General features: G+C 41.5%; 1 protein-coding gene and 1 pseudogene across 13 annotated transcripts in view; one reads left to right on the top strand and one right to left on the bottom strand.

Annotated features, from left to right (window-relative positions):
- Positions 1 to 18898, bottom strand: part of SYNE1 (spectrin repeat containing nuclear envelope protein 1) — a 492337-nt gene that overhangs the window by 162088 nt on the left and 311351 nt on the right. For 9 of the 13 annotated variants that reach the window (XM_018053370.1, XM_018053374.1, XM_018053375.1 and 6 more), the window contains 4 exons: positions 12916 to 13083; positions 12474 to 12635; positions 2488 to 2694; positions 790 to 963 (listed from right to left, as the gene is read on the bottom strand). In XM_018053370.1, coding sequence (XP_017908859.1) covers positions 790 to 963; positions 2488 to 2694; positions 12474 to 12635; positions 12916 to 13083 — 711 coding nt within the window. The remainder of the gene's footprint in view (positions 1 to 789; positions 964 to 2487; positions 2695 to 12473; positions 12636 to 12915; positions 13084 to 18898) is intronic. The other 4 variants (XM_018053378.1, XM_018053377.1, XM_018053373.1 and 1 more) reach the window with 1 other exon arrangement.
- LOC106502487 lies at positions 7500 to 8517 on the top strand (annotated as a pseudogene).

The raw sequence follows: 18898 nt of genomic DNA on the forward strand, positions 1-18898 counted from the left end.
CGAAGAGTTGGACGTGACTGAGGGACTGAAAAACAAGTCTTAAAAAAAAATGTCCTTCAGGAAGCTGAAAATTTTCTAAAGAGTAGATACTCTTGGTAAAATTTTCAAAAGACTAAGCCCACATCTGGATTTCATTGAAGTTTTTATAAGATATTGTTTTTCTCCTAAATATGTAAAGTATATGGATTGTGAAAAATCACATATCCATACCACAGTTCGTTACCATTATACTTTTCTGTAGTTAAAAAACATGTCTTGGGGGACCTTCCCTGGTGGTCCAGCAGTTAAGAATTGGCCTTGCAATGCAGGGGATGTGGGTTCGATCCCTGGTCAAGTGTGTGTACATGCGTACTCAGTCGTGTCTGACTCTTTGCAACCCTGTGGATTGTAGCCCGCCAGGCTCCTCTGTCCATGGGATTATCCTGGCAAGAATACTGGAGTGAGTTGCCATTTTCTCCTCCAGGGGATCTTCCCAACCTAGGGATCGACCCTGTATCTCCTGTTGCTCAGGCATTGGCAGGCAGATTCTTTACCACTGAGCTACTTGGGAAGCCCCCTGAGATCCCTGGTCGGGGAATTAAAATCTCATGTGCTAAGGAGCAACTAAGGCCGTGTGCTATAATTACGGAGCCCACATGTTCCGGAGCCCATGCACCACAGCTAGAGAATCTGTACTCCCCAAAGGAAGATTCTGCATGCTGCAACCAAGACTCAGTGCAGCCAATAACATGCATTTCTAAAAAGTCTGCCTAATGATGTTGGCATACTCCTCTGAGACCATTTTTGTACCTGGCAGTCCACTAACTGGGCCTCCATGTCCATGGGCTCCTTGGGTGACCCCAGGGCAATGTCCAGAGTGGCCTTCGTGCTCAAGAGCCAGTGGTCCAGCTGATCAGCTTCACAGCGATACCTGTGCAGGGCTTGCTCCTGTCTCTGTTCCTCCAGCTGATCGTTGAGTTTCTCCTGATGAATTAAGTAGGATGGAAGACAGATCATCCTGAGGCAAAATCACCAGGACTCAATGCATAGAGCAATGGTTCCCAGCCCTGACTGCACACCAGAACCACCTGTGAAACTTCAAAAACAATCCCCAGTGTTTAGACCACGGTACAGATCAGTAAATCAGAATTTCAGGAGGTGAGCCTCAAGATTAGTATTTTTTTAAAAACTCCTACAGTGATCGTATGCCTGGAGTTATCCTTTCTTAAATAATACACCTACAGAACAAGGCAGATGATGTGGATGACAGAAACCGGTCAATGGTGTAAGACAGTAGGTAACTTGACTTCAAAGTTTAAGAAACTGTAGGGTGTAGTGGGGACTATGACAACCGAAGAACATACTTGGTTGAGCTAAAAGGGTAGAACCATGCAGTTTCAGGCAACTGATCTCCTACAGGAAGGAGTGGCCCAGTGCTGTTGCTTTTTAGAGCAAAGGCAAAACTTCAAAAACTTTGGATTGGTCTCTGAGGATTCTTTCCTGATGGCAAATAATCCATATATATATTTTTTTAATCCAGGCCAATCATTTCATTTCACAACTCCACATGGGTTTCACAGAGTGACTGGGGACAATATCAATGAATTAAAAGGTTAATTATTAAGATACTCTAAGTATTTTACTTTAAAAGTTATTTTATCAAGAATCCATTATTTTAAATTAATTTTTATTAAATTGTTTAGAGATTAGAGTAGAAACACTGATTTAAAATTTCTCCAAAACAGGAAAATATATGGATACATGATTTGATCAGCTTTAAAACAGATAAAACTGGGAATATCCTATGTCCCTAACAATAGGACAAAGGTTAATTGAATTATGGTATAATCTGCAGCTAAATAAAATAATGTTAAGAGGATAGCAATAACTGATTTTGTGCTAGAGAAGCTGCCAGACCCTAGAGATACAAGGACACAGACACTTCATAGGATCAACAATATGAACATCATATATGTTTAAGGTGAGGAAATGAAAGAGAACAGCAACAACAAAAGGAAAATAACTTATTTTTAACATGTATGGTAGTGTAACTAACATTTATCTATTAAGTATTAAATTTAACATGAGAACCAGAACTGCAAGAATATTCTCATGAATTAACGTGCTTGAATTGGCTTCCAGTGACTAAGGATTTATTTTTCACAGCATTAGCAATGCTATTCATAAAAATGGTCTTATTTAAACATAGCAAACTATTATGCAAACCTTCTACAATTATTCCCCACAAAGCTCATGTCTACCCAGTACTGGCTCTCTGCTGCCTCAGTTCTGCAGGCCTGAAATGAGTCAGAAATGGGTGAAAAGACACATTCATGGTTCCACACTGACTCAGAGCTCTATTCACGAGGCCCTGCACTCACAATATACCAGCTTCTTTTGAGTGGGAAACCATAGACATGTCAATCACGTAAGTAGCTGGACATACTTGTCAACCCAGCCCCAGGAGTTAATCTGGACATGAGGGGCACCCCCAGGGTGGCCTGTTACCTCCAGAAGTTGCCGTTTCCCGGATGCCTTCATCTTGATGGTGGACATTCGCTCCGCCAAGACGGTGAGCGTGGACTGCAGGGCCAGCTGCTCTGCCGGCTCGGACTCCGGAGACTCGGACACCAGCTCGTCCGCGAGGGCCGACTGCAGCTCGCTGATCTCCTCTTGGAGCATGAGAATCTCATCCATCAGAGCCTGAGGGAAAGACTGTGGAATCACACTCCTGTGTGCAGTTTTTCACACTGAGGAATAGTGGCACTTAGCCAAGCTCGCTTGGAAGTCATTTAACCAACAAATAGGGGGCCTTCTAACCTAAGTTTCAAAATGGCATTGCCAGACTGAAAGTCAAGAAGTTTCTGACCTTAAGATCATCTGCATCAGTAACTTAAAGTTAATTAATCCGGGACAAATTAATTGATCTGGCTTTCAACAGGCTTGTCTGTAATCTGATGGGGCGCGGCGGGGGGTGGGGGGAGGGGGGTGGGGGGCGGGGGGGGGGACTTGTGCAATTAATTGAGTCCACAATTCTGTGTTGAAAATAAAATTCATCACTTTCTTCCTCAACGTGACTCCTCCCACTCCAAATTTCCCTGAGTCTGGAACAAGGCTGCATTTTAATCGCAAACTCATATCATACAGACAGGAAGAATCTGTCACCTGCTTCTATGCCGTTGCCCTCTCCTTACTTTTCTCCTCTTCCCAGGTCTAAAATTGGAAGCTTCTCAGGGCTTCTTTCTAGACCCTGTTTTCTCTCTTCACAATCTCTCCCAGGCCTTGTTCATTGCCAAGGCTTTAATTCCTTTCTCCCGCGGGACACTTAGGTAGGAGAACAAAATCTCCCACTCCAAAAGGTCTCTGGTACGCAGATTATTTTGAGCTGAGAACAATCAAGGCCCAAAAGACTCAGGAAAAAACTTGGACCTAACTACCTAAAGAATCTATCTTGGAGACATTTGCAAAGAATAGGAGTGGGTGTGGTGAGGGAAACTCTTATGCAGTCCAGTTTGCATCCCTCTGTCTCTGAATGGCCCAGCTAACACACGCTTCCCAAGCATTTGCTTTGTGTCTCTTCGGGCAGTTCATTTCTGTGTTAGACAAGAGCCCACTCTCAGACTCTGGAAGGGGTCCCCCTTCCTGCAATACAACTGCTTTCACCTCCAAAACATCTTGTTTGTCTCCTCTGCTCCCACCTAAGTCACAACCAATTCCTTATCTGAATTGCTCTCATAGTCTACTGGGTGGAGTATCTGCTTAAACCCCTTTAAAAAGATAAATCAGATCCTCTCACTCCCTTGATTTACAATACTTTGTGGCTTCTTGCCTATGAAATAAAATCCAAACTCCTTACAGTATTCATGCATTCTCACACCTGGCTGCCCCTGGTACCAGGCTTCCTTCTTGCTCACTGCATCCCTGCCTTCAATCACTCCAGGATCCCCAGTGCTTTCTGCCTCACGGCCTTTGCACATCCTATTCTCTCAAAGTCTGGAATGCTCTTCTCCTGGCTCTCCTGAGATGGGTCTCTTCCTCCTTGGAGCCTTAGGTTAACTGCCTCATCTTCAAAGAGGGCTTTCATGACTGCTGCTGCTGCTGCTGCTAAGTCTCTTCAGTCATGTCCGACTCTGTGCAACCCCATAGACGGCAGCCCACCAGGCTACCCCGTCCCTGGGATTCTCCAGGCAAGAACACTGGAGTGGGTTGCCATTTCCTTCTCCAATGCATGAAAGTGAAAAGTGAAAGTGAAGTCACTCAGTTGGGTCTGACTCGTCGTAACCCCATGGACTGCAGCCTACCAGGCTCTTCCCTCCATGGGATTTTCCAGGTAACAGTACTGGAGTACTGGAGTGCCATTACCTTCATGACTACTCATTCAAAAAACAAAACAAAACAAAACTCTATTGCTGTCTTTGAATAGCATCCTATTTCCTGTTTAACAGTCATCACAATCATACACTGTATTTCTCATTTTTTGTGTGTTTTATGATTTGCTCTTTAGCTGAAATCTTTTTCTTTTCTTCATTTTTGTGGCTGTACCATGCAGCTTCCCCAATCAGGGATGGAACCCATGCTCTCTGGAGTGAAAGCCACAGAGTCCTAACCACTGGGCTGCCAGGGAAGTCTTTAGCTAGAATCTTGACAGGAGAAATTCTTATTTGGGATTTCAATGATGCATTAGGAAAAAAAAAAAGCCCTTCCACAGGAGGGACAATCATGACCCAAGTAAAGAATCACTGATTTTATAGTTGCCAATATTTCATAGTTTGCAGTATAACCCTACTTGCATGATTCCCATCTCTTCCGCAGGCTTTGCTGGAGGCCGAGTGCCTCCTCAGAGCGGGCTGTCAAGAGATATTAAAACCAAAAAACAGACCCTCTTTTTTCCCTCATATCAGGATGTCATCATGTCCAACGGCCGTTTAAGTAAACTATGATACTGAAGTATGTATATACATCTAGAAAAGAGCAGACAGTAAGTGTATAGTTCTGTGAATTCTCACAAACTGTATTACTCATGTTCCTGCACCCAGACTGAGAAAGTGAACATTCCCAGGACTCTGCAATCCCCTTGGACTTCATTCTGTTACAGACTTCCTCCTTTCCAGAGATTACCACGGGGCGGACTTGCAAAGCCATAGATGCTTCTGTCTGGTTTTGAGCTCTCCAGAAATAGTCTCTCCTGATGTACTGTTCTGTGTCTGGCCTCTCTCACTCCCTCCACGACAGTGACTATGCAGGCAGAAAGAGCTGACCCTTTTCAGGGTTGCATTGTATTCCACTGTCTCCTAGCCTTTCTAGCGGTATCTCATCACAGCTTTAACTTCCATTTCCCTGATGACTTTCCTGGTGGCTCAGATGGTAAAGAATCTTCCTGCAATGCGGGAGGCCCAGGTTTGATCCTTGGGTTGGGAAGATCCCCTGAAGAAGGGAATGGCAGCCCACTCCAGTATTCTTGCCTGAAGAATTCTGTGGACAGAGGAGCCTGGAAGGCTACTGTCCATGGAGTCACAAAGAGTCGGGCATGTAGTGTGAGGGGTTTCTGGCTTCTAATTCTGTTCCACTGACTAATGTGGCATTTTTGTTAATATAACACTCTCATAATTATTATAGCTTTATGTCTCACTATCATTCTTCAGTTTTATTCATCTTCTTCAAGGCTGTCTTGGTGATTCTTAACTCTTTTCCTTTTCAATATATTTTCATACATTTGCAATATATTTTAGAATTATCTTATCAATCTCTACCAAAGAACTTGCTAGGATATTTTCATAGGATTGTAATAAATTTACAGACTATTATTGCTTGTTATACATTCAAAATGCTTTTCATCCAGTAAGTTATTTTCTCTTATTTTATAATCATTTTTGGTACTTGATTGCCAAAAATATAAAATTCATATCATTTGGTCTGTTTCAAGGGCTTCTCCATAACTGGACTGACCTATTGTCCTTTTTTTTGCACTGATTCTCTGTACAAGATGAGCCCCCTTTGCTAATGCACACCACGTCCACTCTCACTCCCTCATTCTATGCCTTTCCTCACATGTTTAATAGTGCCTCTACCCACTCCTGTTACTATTCCAAACTTTCAAAATCCTTGTTTTCCCAACAGATCTGTTAGAGTCTCCTTTCATTTACCTCCCACCACTGTAACACAGTCATCTCATTGGGTTATGTACAATGTGCTGGTAATTCACTTCACCCCCTAAATCATATGTTAATGAAAAAGTCTATTTCAGCTGTGAACACAGTAGGCGCTCTGCATATCTAGTTGAATTAATTCCAATTCATTACGGACAAAACAGCTATCTGAATCATAAAGCAACCAGAAAAAAAAAAAAAAAAAGCTCCCTCATTCATTTAATCTCAGTGGATTTGACCAATAAAGTATAGAGTGAAGTGAACTACTTCCTTTTCAAACTCGCAATGTTGTAAAGCAGCTATCTGAATGTCCTAAAGTAAGGGATAAAGGAATTAGGAATCCTAGAACTGCTAATTTCCATACTGTTGGAGTCAAGCCTCTCTGTCCATGCTTCAGTTTACTCTCAGGGGAGAGTGGATATTTTGGGAAAGGTTGTTAAGTTTTAACTTCAAGACCCACTAGCCAAACTTACCGGGAGATGGGATTTCCTTTTGCAGTGATGTAAATGTTTTAAAACCAGATAGAGGGGGGTGATTGTATGACACTGTAAAAGAACTAAAAGTCACTGAACTGTACACTTTAAAATGGTTAATTTAATGTGATGTGAACTTCACTTCAATAAAAAACAAAAAAATCCAGCAGTTGAACATGTCTTTGATCTGTAACTCGTTCCAGCTGGTGGCCAGCTGCTTCCTTCCCTACAGCACCTGACTCAAAACTAAGGAGAGGAGATGAAATGTTCCTCTTTGTGTTTCTAACTTGTGTTTACAAGGAGGGCATGTGTATGATCAGTCTGGGTTAAAGTACCATGGGCTTTTCTAAACTGACTCTGGGGAAAACACGGAGTGCACGTCTGGTTCAACAAGAAAGGTGAACATGAATTTCACTGTGACTTTCATAACTGTCTACACCAGCTCAGTCCATCTCAAACTTTGAGCAGTTACATATATTAAACAGAACCAAAATAATCTCAGAGCTCTGCCTCCAAACCACCCTAGATTCGGGAGGCAAAGATAACATACACCCACAAAGGATTAGCTGCCCATGATAATGAAGGTCCCGTAACACATGGAATAGCCACAAGTCAGCTCATGAACTGCACTGATGGCTCCAAATTAAACCTGTTGTTCAGTTTCAAGAGGGTAACAGGAAAGGCACAAGACTCCACCCAAATTCAGTAGATTTAAACAGGTGTTTAGAGGAAAAGCATAGGAATTAGAATAGCTCTTTAAATTATTCTTTACATTAGAATAGCTCTTTAAATTAGAATAGCTCTTTACATTACTTCCAAGAGCATGTTGGGGAAAAGAAAAAAATTGAAGTATTTTTATTAACTTTTGGAAAGTACAAAAATCATATTGGCCCCTCTTACCCACATTCCATTGGACTTTATTTAAAAAGAGTAATTCTTGAAGTGCGCTCAACAGTCCCACAGATCTGTCTCTTGCTTCAACAGTGCTTGGATGGAACAGATCCAGGGATTCCCTTTGCCCCAGCCTCTGACCACCCTCCAACCTTTTTTCCAGTCACAACCTTTGGCATCAGCCACTCAGCTGTCCACGATCACCGGGACCAGCCACCATTTGTTGAGCTTAACTCCTTATTAACGATCAACCATGAGCTCTCAGATGTGTCAGAATTATTCCACTGAGGTGGAGGCCGCCATTCACTGCCTGGTTAACATGCATCTGCGGGTCTCCTACACCTCCCTCTCTCTGGACTGCTATTTCGACCGTGACGATGTGGCTCTGGAGGGTATGGGCCACCTTCTCCTGCGAATTGGCCAAGGAGAAGGGTGAGGGTGCAAAGCATCTCTTGAAAACACAAAATCAGTACGGCAGCCACCACCTCCTTCTGGACGTGCAGAAGCTGTCTCAAGATGAGTGGGGGTAAAACCCAGGATGCTAGGGAAGTGGCCTTTCTTACAGAGAAGAACCTGAGCCAGGCTCTTTGGGATCTGCACGGCCTGGGTTCTGCCCACACAGACCCCCACATCTGTGACTTGCTGGGGAACTACTTTCTAGATGAGGAGGTGAAACTCATCAAGAAGAGGCTGGCTGGTCCCCAGGCTGGGTTGGGCAAATATGTCTTTGAAAGGCTCACCCTCAAGCACAACTAGGAACTTCTGGAGACCAGTGGCCATTGAGAAGTCCCCCTAACGTCAGGGCTGCCTGAAACCCCTCTCTGCAGCCACTAGGCAGCTTTTTAACACTCTGGAGCCCTCTCTCAAGCCATGGACCAAAGGGAAACGATAAAGTGTTTTTGCAGCATCAAAAAAACACTAGAGTAATTCTATCATATCTTAGGATTTTTTAAGTATCATTCCAGAAGCCAAAAACCAATTTAGATATTATGATACCGTTAGCTTTCCATGTAGGCAGCACTGTCTCAGAATTTGCAGAATTTATGTACAGACAGCAAAAGTTAGCAAAAGTAGGTCAGATGGAAAATATTAGATTTGTGGTGATACAAGAAATTATACATTATTTATATTTCCTTCCCTCTCCTTAGAGCATTAATATACTTGTTAAGTTCAAATGATGGGTAAGCACTGAATTAGAATTACATCTCCTCAGTGCTATAATCGTTAGCATCACCACTCTCAATTTAGAAAGGGATGAAAATCATGTGGTTGGCCTTAATGACAAGAAAAGTCACAGGATAGTTTCTAATTTATGATGCTTAGCATTAATGTGCAATTTTGAGTTTTCACCATTAGATCCCTTAAACAAAATAATAATTCTGCTGTACATTCAGTTTGTGTGTGTTTTCATACCAATGCCTGAGAGGCAGGGTGATGCTGGTGATTGGGAGTTAATTTGAATCTTAATTATGAACTCTGGAAGGTCAAGGCAGACCACCAGGATCCTACTTTCAGTTAATAAATGCTGTGGGAGCAGGATCCTCTATGATCCACCTCCCAGAATTCTGGAAATAAAAGCAAAAATAAACAAATGGGATCTAATTAAAATTAAAAGCTTCTGCACAACAAAGGAAAATATAAGCAAGGTGAAAAGACAGCCTTCTGAATGGGAGAAAATAATAGCAAATGAAGCAACTGACAAACAACTAATCTCAAAAATATACAAGCAACTTATGCAGCTCAATTCCAGAAAAATAAACGACCCAATCAAAAAATGGGCCAAAGAACTAAATAGACATTTCTCCAAAGAAGACATATGAATGGCTAAAAAACACATGAAAAGATGCTCAACATCACTCATTATCAGAGAAATGCAAATCAAAACCACAATGAGGTACCACTTCACACCAGTCAGAACGGCTGCGATCCAAAAATCTGCAAGCAATAAATGCTGGAGAGGGTGTGGAGAAAAGGGAACCCTCTTACACTGTTGGTGGGAATGCAAACTAGTACAGCCACTATGGAGAACAGTGTGGAGATTCCTTAAAAAACTGCAAATAGAACTACCGTATGACCCAGCAATCCCACTGCTGGGCATATACACTGAGGAAACCAGAATTGAAAGAGACACATGTACCCCAATGTTCATCGCAGCACTGTTTATAATAGCCAGGACATGGAAACAACCTAGACGTCCATCAGCAGATGAATGGATAAGAAAGCTGTGGTACATATACACAATGGAGTATTACTCAGCCGTTAAAAAGAATTCATTTGAATCAGTTCTGATGAGATGGATGAAACTGGAGCCGATTATACAGAGTGAAGTAAGCCAGAAAGAAAAACACCAATACAGTATACTAACACATATATATGGAATTTAGGAAGATGGCAATGACGACCCTGTATGCAAGACAGGAAAAAAGACACAGCCGTGTATAACGGACTTTTGGACTCAGAGGGAAAGGGAGAGGGTGGGATGATTTGGGAGAATGGCATTCTAACATGTATACTATCATGTAAGAATTGAATCGCCAGTCTATGTCTGACGCAGGATACAGCATGCTTGGGGCTGGTGCATGGGGATGACCCACAGAGATGTTATGGGGAGGGAGGTGGGAGGGGGATTCATGTTTGGGAACACATGTAAGAATTAAAGATTTTAAAATTAAAAAAATAAATAAATAAAAATAAAATAAAAAATAAAAAAAAAATGCTGTGGGACCCAGTGAAGGGTCTTTGAGAGCTGTAGTCTGTCACCTGGGACACAAGAATGATGAGCCCTGAACAAACACAGTGATCTTCAGAAAGTACCTGAAAGCAGAGAGAGTCAAATTTTGTAAACCCTCTTCTGGGACACTGACTAAGCCTGTGACACTTAGATTCACTCTAATCAAGTCTTTGGACAACTTATTTTCAATACTTTTTGTGCGTGCGTGCTGAGTTGCTTCAGTCATGTCTGACTCTGTGCAACCCTATGGACTGCAGCCTCCCAGGCTCCTCTGTCCATGGGATTCTCCAGGCAAGAATACCAGAATGGGTTGCCGTGCTCTCCTCCAAGGGATCTTCCTGACTCAGGGATGGAACCCACGTCTCTTACGTCTGCCTGCACTGGCAATCAGGTTCTTTACCACTAGCGCCACCTGGAAAACTCCCTAATCCTTTTTGGTTGCTTAAAAGAAGCTGTAATCAAATGCATGGATGTTCTCTGGCTAGTACAGGTACAGTGAAGCATTGGAGAGCTGGGGGGCAGACAGAGCCCTGGGAAGCATACTAGGGCCACCCAGAGATCCCCCTCAGGTGAAAATGAAGTGGATGTTGACAATTACAAAACCAAGGTATCAGTTAAAAAGGACTGTGGTGCTCAGGGGGACGCAGCATGGTAGTAACAGAGACCTAAGTCCCTGACTTTCCTTGTGATCAGCTTGATCCAAGCAAACAAAGGTTAGTTTTAATTTTGTATTTTTATAGCACCCTCCCTAAGCCAAATGGACTGTGGGTGATTTTAAGACAGCAGAAAGACCCACAGACGGTCATTTTACCAAAACAAGGCCTGTAAAAATGGATGCTGTACACTCTGATGTCTATCTTAAGAAGCTACAAGAATGTCAAAAACCCGAAACCACTATTTCTCAATACTGTCTCTAGATGAAATGTTTTCACTTTTGTGTTAATACTTCAAGGCCCTTTATTGTAAAATAGTACAATTTTATCTTGGACTATACATATAAACAGGCAATGTATACCAAGGTTACCGTGGGTTCCAGAACTTTTTATAAAGATATTAAGTAAAGATAGAGTACAAAGTTTCATTCTTAGAACTGACAAATTTCCCAGTCTTTATTTGATAGACACATATATCATAACACACTTTCACAGCTCTAAATTAGCATCTAAAAGTATCTCTCTTTCCCTCTGCCTTTGATAGGGTTGTTATATGCTTCTGAGATCTGGTCAGGGGCAGGCAACATTTTCCTGCACCATGGTGACTGAATATTTAGGTGACTGTACACCTCAGTATCTTGGACTCAGTTACGCATGAATAGTAATCTGATAATGTTGCTAAAGCATTAACCAGACCTTAACCTATGCACTTAGCATGCATTATAAAGTGATGCATTTCTAACAGCATCTGAGCTAGGTTAATGTAATCATCTCATCTCTGCTTCTCACCTAAAGCGGAAGCATCATCCAGTGTACCTTTTTTCTTTTTTTCCCAGTGTACCTTTTAACAAATGATTTAAGTCTGGGACAACCACAGGATTATAACTTGGAAACCCTTTTTCTTCAACTGCTTCTTTGCCTGCTGAAGTCTCAGAGCTATTCTAAGTGATAAGAAGGTACCAGGTACACACTCAGTTGCTCAGTCATGTCTGAATCTTTGTGACCCCAAAGACTGTAGCCCACCAGGCTTCTCTGTCCATAAGATTCTCCAGCAAGAGTACTGAAGTGCGTCGCCATGCCCTCCTCCAGGGACACACTGGCTAAGTTTCTTTAAACAACTCACTGGAAGTCCAGTGGTTAGGACTCTGTGTTTCCACTGCAGGGGGCACAGGTTTGAACCCTGGTCAGGAAACTGAGATCCCACAGGCTGGGCAGTGCAGCCAAAAAGGATAAATTCATTAATTTAATAATAATAAAAAAAACAATACCCAGAGAGGGTAGATGTGGGGTGCTTTTCATTCTTATGATAATAGTTCAAAACAACATAAAAATAGTGTGGCAACAATAAGGAAAGACAGTTTATGTAATAATAAAGGTAAAAAAGCAACACCAATGCCTGAATTTCTTTCTTCCCCCCTTAGATCCCTCCCTGAAGCAATGATGGAAACAAAACCACCACTTGGAATCTTGCTGGCTCTGTAACAGTTGACACAGTGAAACATGCCAGCTTGCTCTCTTATGCACCGGCTTGACCAGTCAGTCATAAATAAGGGTGTACCAGTTTGATCAAGCAGGAAGCTGAAGTCATGGCTGTTCTTACCTGATGTTCGGCCATCTGGCTCTCGGGACTCCTGCCCTGCTCCAGACTCTCACTGAGTTTCATCTCGATGGCCTCCATTTTGGTGGAGATGGACTGGAGGGAGTCCTGGTACTTCTGCTGGCGTTCCAAGGCTTCATAGAGTGTGCGCTGCTTCTCGCTGATCTAAAGAAGAAAAGGGATATTACCAAATGGTTCCCACCCCTTATCTTCTAGATTACAACATTTCTTTCCTCACTGCTTTACCTCTGTGACTCAACAGAGGCTATTCAACTGTACATGGGATGTGTAAACATCAGGCATTTCTTTCATAAGACAATCACTAAGGAAATCTGATGCCTTGCGTGTGTGGTCAGTTGTGTCCGACTCTTTGCGACCCTAGGACTGCAGCCCGCCAGGCTCCTCTGTCTTGTGGGCTAAATAATCCCACATTTGGCAGACTTACCACATTCTTTAAGGTTTCCCAAGAGCGCTGCAAATCATCCAGCTTCGCAGTAGCAGAAGGCTCCAGTCCTGGTTCATAGAGCTCTTGGGGTGGCAACGTGCTGGGGGGAACCTTGGCAGCATCGGTCTGTAACCTCTCAGGAGATAAGGCTTGGTAATAAGCGATGTCCTGTGAGAGTAAGGTACAGTGTTAGATTCAAGAGGAAGATAAAACTTAGGTCACTGTGCTTGTCATGCAGAGGAAAGTTTTAGGATTCATACCTGGCCCTGGGGGCTACAACTACTATCAAAGTTAGTAAACTCTTGCGATAAGAAGGTCATATCAAAGCACAATGTAGTTGCTTTCAAATTTTGATTCATATAAAAAGCAATTTACCAATATTTCAAGTTGCCAAAACTCATTCCTATTTTATATTTGGCAAAATTAAAATACAAAGAATTTAACTGGTATACACACTTTTATTAACCAGATTGATTTTATTATTTTATTGATTTTATTGATATTAACCAGACTGATTAACCAGAAAAAAGGAGAATCTAAATGATGTATTTCCTGAAATGTTGATGAATATGTTCATCAGTTTTGAATAACTTTTAAAAACTTTTGATTTAAATACATTTAAATCTCTGAAAAGTTTTTTTTCAGGTATAGCCAGATTTTCAATATTTGAGTCCTCTATCCACAGAAATTAATTTAAATGTCAGATAAGTTATTTAAATATGTCTTAATTAAACATGTTAATACATATGTTACTTAAATTATAAATATATTAATATTTAATAAGGGGACATGTAATAGGGAGGTTAAAACTACTCTAAGAAACAAATAATAAAGAGGTTTTCTTCTATTCAATTCCTAGAAGAACACAAGAAACAAAGTGGATGCTGAAACAGGAGGCTTTTGAATTTTTTATTTCTTGGGCAATAAGTAATTTTATTAGTATTGATAATAAAATTTACTATATCAAGATACATAATTCGTATGCTTTTAATTGTTTTTATGGTTGTGTATCTATATATTTATAGAAATTGAAGGGAGTACTGTTTATATTGTGGAAAATACTATTATAAATTTCACTACTTCACAGTTGCACTATTTAAGATCAAAAACCTGAGCCTTATTGATGATAATGTCTTGGTAAAAAGTACTGAAGGCCCCAGATACCTGGGAAAAACCAAGGCAACATCAGGAAGGAGCCTGGTGTCTTGGGGTCAATACTAGGGCAGAGGCAGGGTCGTATAGTAGAATGAGTTCAGACAGGAGTCTGACACCGGAGGAGTCAGGACACCTGAGACCCCAGGTGAAATTCACCTCCTAAGTAGCTAGAGAATTGGATCCTCATAGCTCAGTTAGTAAATCATCTGCCTGCAATGCAGGAGACCCAGGTTCGATTCCTGGGTGAGGAAGATCCCCCGAGAAGGAAATGGCAACCCACTCCAGTATTCTTGCCTGGAGAACCCCACGGACAGAGAAGGGCTACAGTCCATGGGGTCACAAGAATCCGACATGACTGAGCGACTAAACCACCCCCACCACCATGGAAATGGAGCAAGTCACTCACGTCTTGTGCATGGACTCCCTCATCTGCACAACCCTGGGTGGATTCGAGGATTAAATAAAGTGATACCTGAGTGGCCGTGAGACCCTCTACCATCTTCTTCTTATTGCTGAGGTCTCCACGTAAGTCCTCCACATTTATCGATGACACTGGAGCATGGAGACTGGTTCCTTTTCATCCCTAACCCTGTCACTCATCTTGAGCAGATCATCTTGTTATTTCAAGTCCCTGACAACCTTATATCCATCCATCCTCGCCCACGTACCCTCCTTGAACATGATAGGCTGCCATCACTGAACTGATTCACCCTGAGTATATTTCTGATTAAGTGATGTAAACCATTCTCTTGCCAACAGCTGTGTTTCCTTTGCCCCTTTAAGTTCTGCTTGAACCACTTGGAAAACCCCAACTCTGACTCAATCCAACTTTTCCTTACAGAATGCATGTGTGTGTGCATACATGTACACACACACAATTGGGATATTTCTGCAACTTCTCAAATTTTCAAAGGTCTGTCTATATTCAGACTCACCTCTATTTCACTCTTTCTAGTCCTCTTGGGTAAAGATAATGCTCTCACCTACCCCTACAACCGCATCCACCTTCCCTTTCTCAAGAATCTTGGTTCATTGATATCTACTCCATCTCCACTGACCTTCCCCTTAGCATATAAATGTATCTTTTCCATCTGAAAACACCTACACACAGCCTTCTTTGTTTTTTTCTTTTAGGGTATCATATATTAGAAAGTTCTACAAATCATAACATAATGACTCATTACACACAAATACAATTTGCACACACATTTGTAACCATCGTTTTCTCCCTTTTGCTTCATAATTCAGTTTCTGAAGATGGCAGTTTACATTTGATATGTTCACCCGTCCACTTCTAAATACCCAACTGAGCCTTGATTCTAGTGACTCCACTAAAAGTGCTCTGGCCATAATCATCAGTGGTTGTTTTCTGTGATATAAAATGATTATTTTTTGAATCTTCTCTTGCCTGGTTTCTCACTGGAATTCGGTACCACTGATCATCCCTTCTTGGAAAAGACTTTCCTTTTACCCTCTCCGTTCTCCTCCTACCTCTCTCATCATTCAGTCTTTCTCTTTTGTTCTGTGCAGTCATTCTTAAACACTGCTATATTTATGAGCTCCAGGCTCACATAATGATTTATACAAGTTGATCCCATAGTCTCTTCAAACTCAATACTTGCAAAAACAAAACCAACCAACCAACCAAAAAAAACCACAAGGAGGATAAGAAATGGATTTAGGAAAAATGATGACGTTTTGTCCATCTTTCAATGAAAGGATGAAGTTTTATCCATCTTTCTAATCATCTCATTTGGGATTTATTCTCCATTCTTTCTCTCCCTGACCACCACTGCACATGTAAGGATGAAGTTCTATACCTTTGCCACAGCACAGGTTGGGTTCAAGTTCACATTGTAGCGACAACTTCCTAACTCTCAGGTTGCAAACTGGCGGCCTGCAGGTTGCCTCTAGCCTGCATGTATTTAGCTTGGCTTATACAGTGTTTTAAATTGTTTCCAATTTCTCTTCAACCAGAAAAGGAGCTTTTGTAAGAATCCCGATCCATGGCTTCCCCTGGGAACCGGAAGCCAGGTAAGACAGGATTCCACGTTCATGTGCCTACAGTAATTCTAAGAGAGGAAAGGCTGCCTAGCTCACGTGGGGAGGCTCTGTCGGGCCCCACAGCCCCCCCCCCCCACCTGTTTCTTTCATTTACATCATCAGTAAATGACTGGTGACCAGTCATCAGTCTGAGTGTGTAAACTTTGGTCCCTCACTCACTTCCCTGGCTCTGGATTTGTCCATCACCACCCTCCTGTCTACACTGATACTGAAGAATCTGTTCTAAAGCTCATTTCTGTGCAGAGCTTCTAGTTAAATTCCTTCAGTGGTTAACTATTAGCTTCTGGACAAAGCAGATTCTTTCGTGTGGCATCAGGGTGTGTTTCCTATATCCCCCTCAGCTTCATTTCTCCCCTCGCCTCCTTCTCCAAATCTGTGCTTCTCCCCTTACACTGATGTTATTTGCAGTTGCCTTGCTAGGCCGTTTTCCTTCCTGCTGCATGAAAAAGCTTCCTATATGTGCTTTTTCCTGCCTGAAAGACTTCTCACTCCAGAGCACTCCAACTGTGCCTGACTCATACTACTTTAAAACTAAAGGGGGGAGTCCTCGACCCGCTGAACTCCAGCCTTGTGTAGGAACTTACCCTGTGTCCTTCCTTCACATTCTGCTTCCCACCCTCATAGCACTTGTCCCACGCCACGGTCACCATGTGCCTGCTCTCACACAGACTATGAGTTCCTTAAATACTGTGCAAGTGGCTGAATCCGAGCATACCATGGAGTGTCTGGCAGATAACAGGCAAGTATATACCTTCATTGGGCTTCGCTGGTGGCTCAGTGATAAAGAATCCACCTGGAATGCAGGAGACTTGGGTTTAATCCCCAGGTCAGGAAGATTCCCTGGAGAAGGAAATGGCAAGCCACTCCAGTGGAGAATCCCATGGACAGAGGAGCCTGGTGGGCCACAGTCCATGGGGTCACAAACAGCCAGACACATCTTAGCAACTAAACAACAATAGCATATATGTTCATAAAAAATTGTATATGTAAAAGCACTTTTTCTTTGTTTTTGCTGCACTGCATGGCATATAAGATCTTCTAACCTCCTCAACCGGGAATCAAACCCACATCTTCTATGCTGAAAATGGAGAGTGTTAACCACTGACCACCAGGGACGCTCTCTAAAAACACTTTTTTAAACTCTATTATTTTGCTTACATGGATGGTATTAATAGTACTATGAGTGCCCATAAGGAAAAGCAAAAAGTTGTTTTGATATAAAAATTTTGAATACTCTATTATAAATAATGAAGGCCCAAAAGAATAAAATGAAATAAATTTGTTACCAAAAAATCTGTTTTCTGGCTTCTGTGTCTCAAATTTCTTAAAATAATTTGAAAATATCACCTTTTATAGATTAATAATTTGCATCTATTTGAGGACTACATAGATTTAATAAAATAAATTGATCAGTTCTATAAGTAACTGCTAAATACGTTATAGTGAGGAATCACCCCCAGAAATATCTCTTGTTGGTTACATGTCTACATTAAAGGAGTTATTATCTAGCAGATTCCTAAGGAATTAAATTTGGAAACTGCTACATTTTGATTCCTTTTCCAGTCTAAAATGTGCTTTCACAATCCACATCGCATTTAACTTTCACAATGTGGTGAATTAAGTAGCAGCACTGCTTCCCATTACAAATGAAGGACTTTCCAGGTACATGCAGCTTAGCAGAGGAGCTGGGATCCATCCCCAGCTTTTAAACTGGAGACAGGGATTCTACTTACTACAATACTGCTCTTTTCAAACTTCTACTTTCTTCAACTCTTCCGAGGAGGAGCCCAAGTCTTGGCTTGCTTTTAATAGGATCAAGAATCCTGCAGCAAAGTCTGGGGATGTCTCTTTATTTCTCGCCTCAAGTAAACTAAACCACTATCACATTTCGGCTAATAACTACTGTCAGAGACAGAACACACTGACTGCGGAGATCAGTGAGTTATATAATGGAGATCTACTTACAGAAGTAGCAAGCACAGTCTTTTTTTTTAACAGCTGCGATTTTATAAAGCAGTTATATTTGGCCTTTCCTTGAAACAGCTGTGTACATTCTGTGCAGTGTTTTGAGTCTGCAAACTGGAACTTATGGGAATTCTAAACACTTTCCTCAGCTTCAAGAGAAAGTTTTATAAATGCAGGCATCACTGGCCATGTTGCAGTATTTGTTCATTTTCCTCTGACTTACATCACTCGACAAGAATTGCATGTGGCTGGAATGACGGGGTCAATTTGTTTGAATAACACCAAGCATAACACTTTTGCTTTCTAACAACTTCCTGGGAGTAAAGTTGTCTGACATGAAAGAAATAAAGATCTTTTTCCCCTAATTTATATAATACTATGTCAGGTTAATATTAAAATTTAAATCAAAGTTTTCCTGTGATTTGGGAGGGGGGTTAAAATGGGATTAAGACAAAGTATAATTTTGCTCATAATTTGGGGATTTGATTGAGCTTGACAGTTAAAGCAATTGTAATGAAAATGCTTGCATATAATATCATTTATAGAAGACTTTCACCTGTACAAAGAAAGACACTTCGTAAGATGCAGCACTGAGATTTATAATTTTAGAAGAGGGATATTCTTTCCATAGTGTTAGTCCAACAGTCAGTGTTCACTGTTCAATTTGGAAATTTTAAGAACATTAAACCCATCGTATAGGATACATTTTCTTACACAGTAAAAAGCTGACTCTAGCCATATTTCTATGACTCTAATGACATCTGCGGCCACAGGGAAGAACACATCGTCAAAGAATGAG

Source organism: Capra hircus, chromosome 9, assembly GCF_001704415.2.
Source record: "Capra hircus breed San Clemente chromosome 9, ASM170441v1, whole genome shotgun sequence".
Classification (NCBI taxonomy): Eukaryota; Metazoa; Chordata; class Mammalia; order Artiodactyla; family Bovidae; genus Capra; species Capra hircus.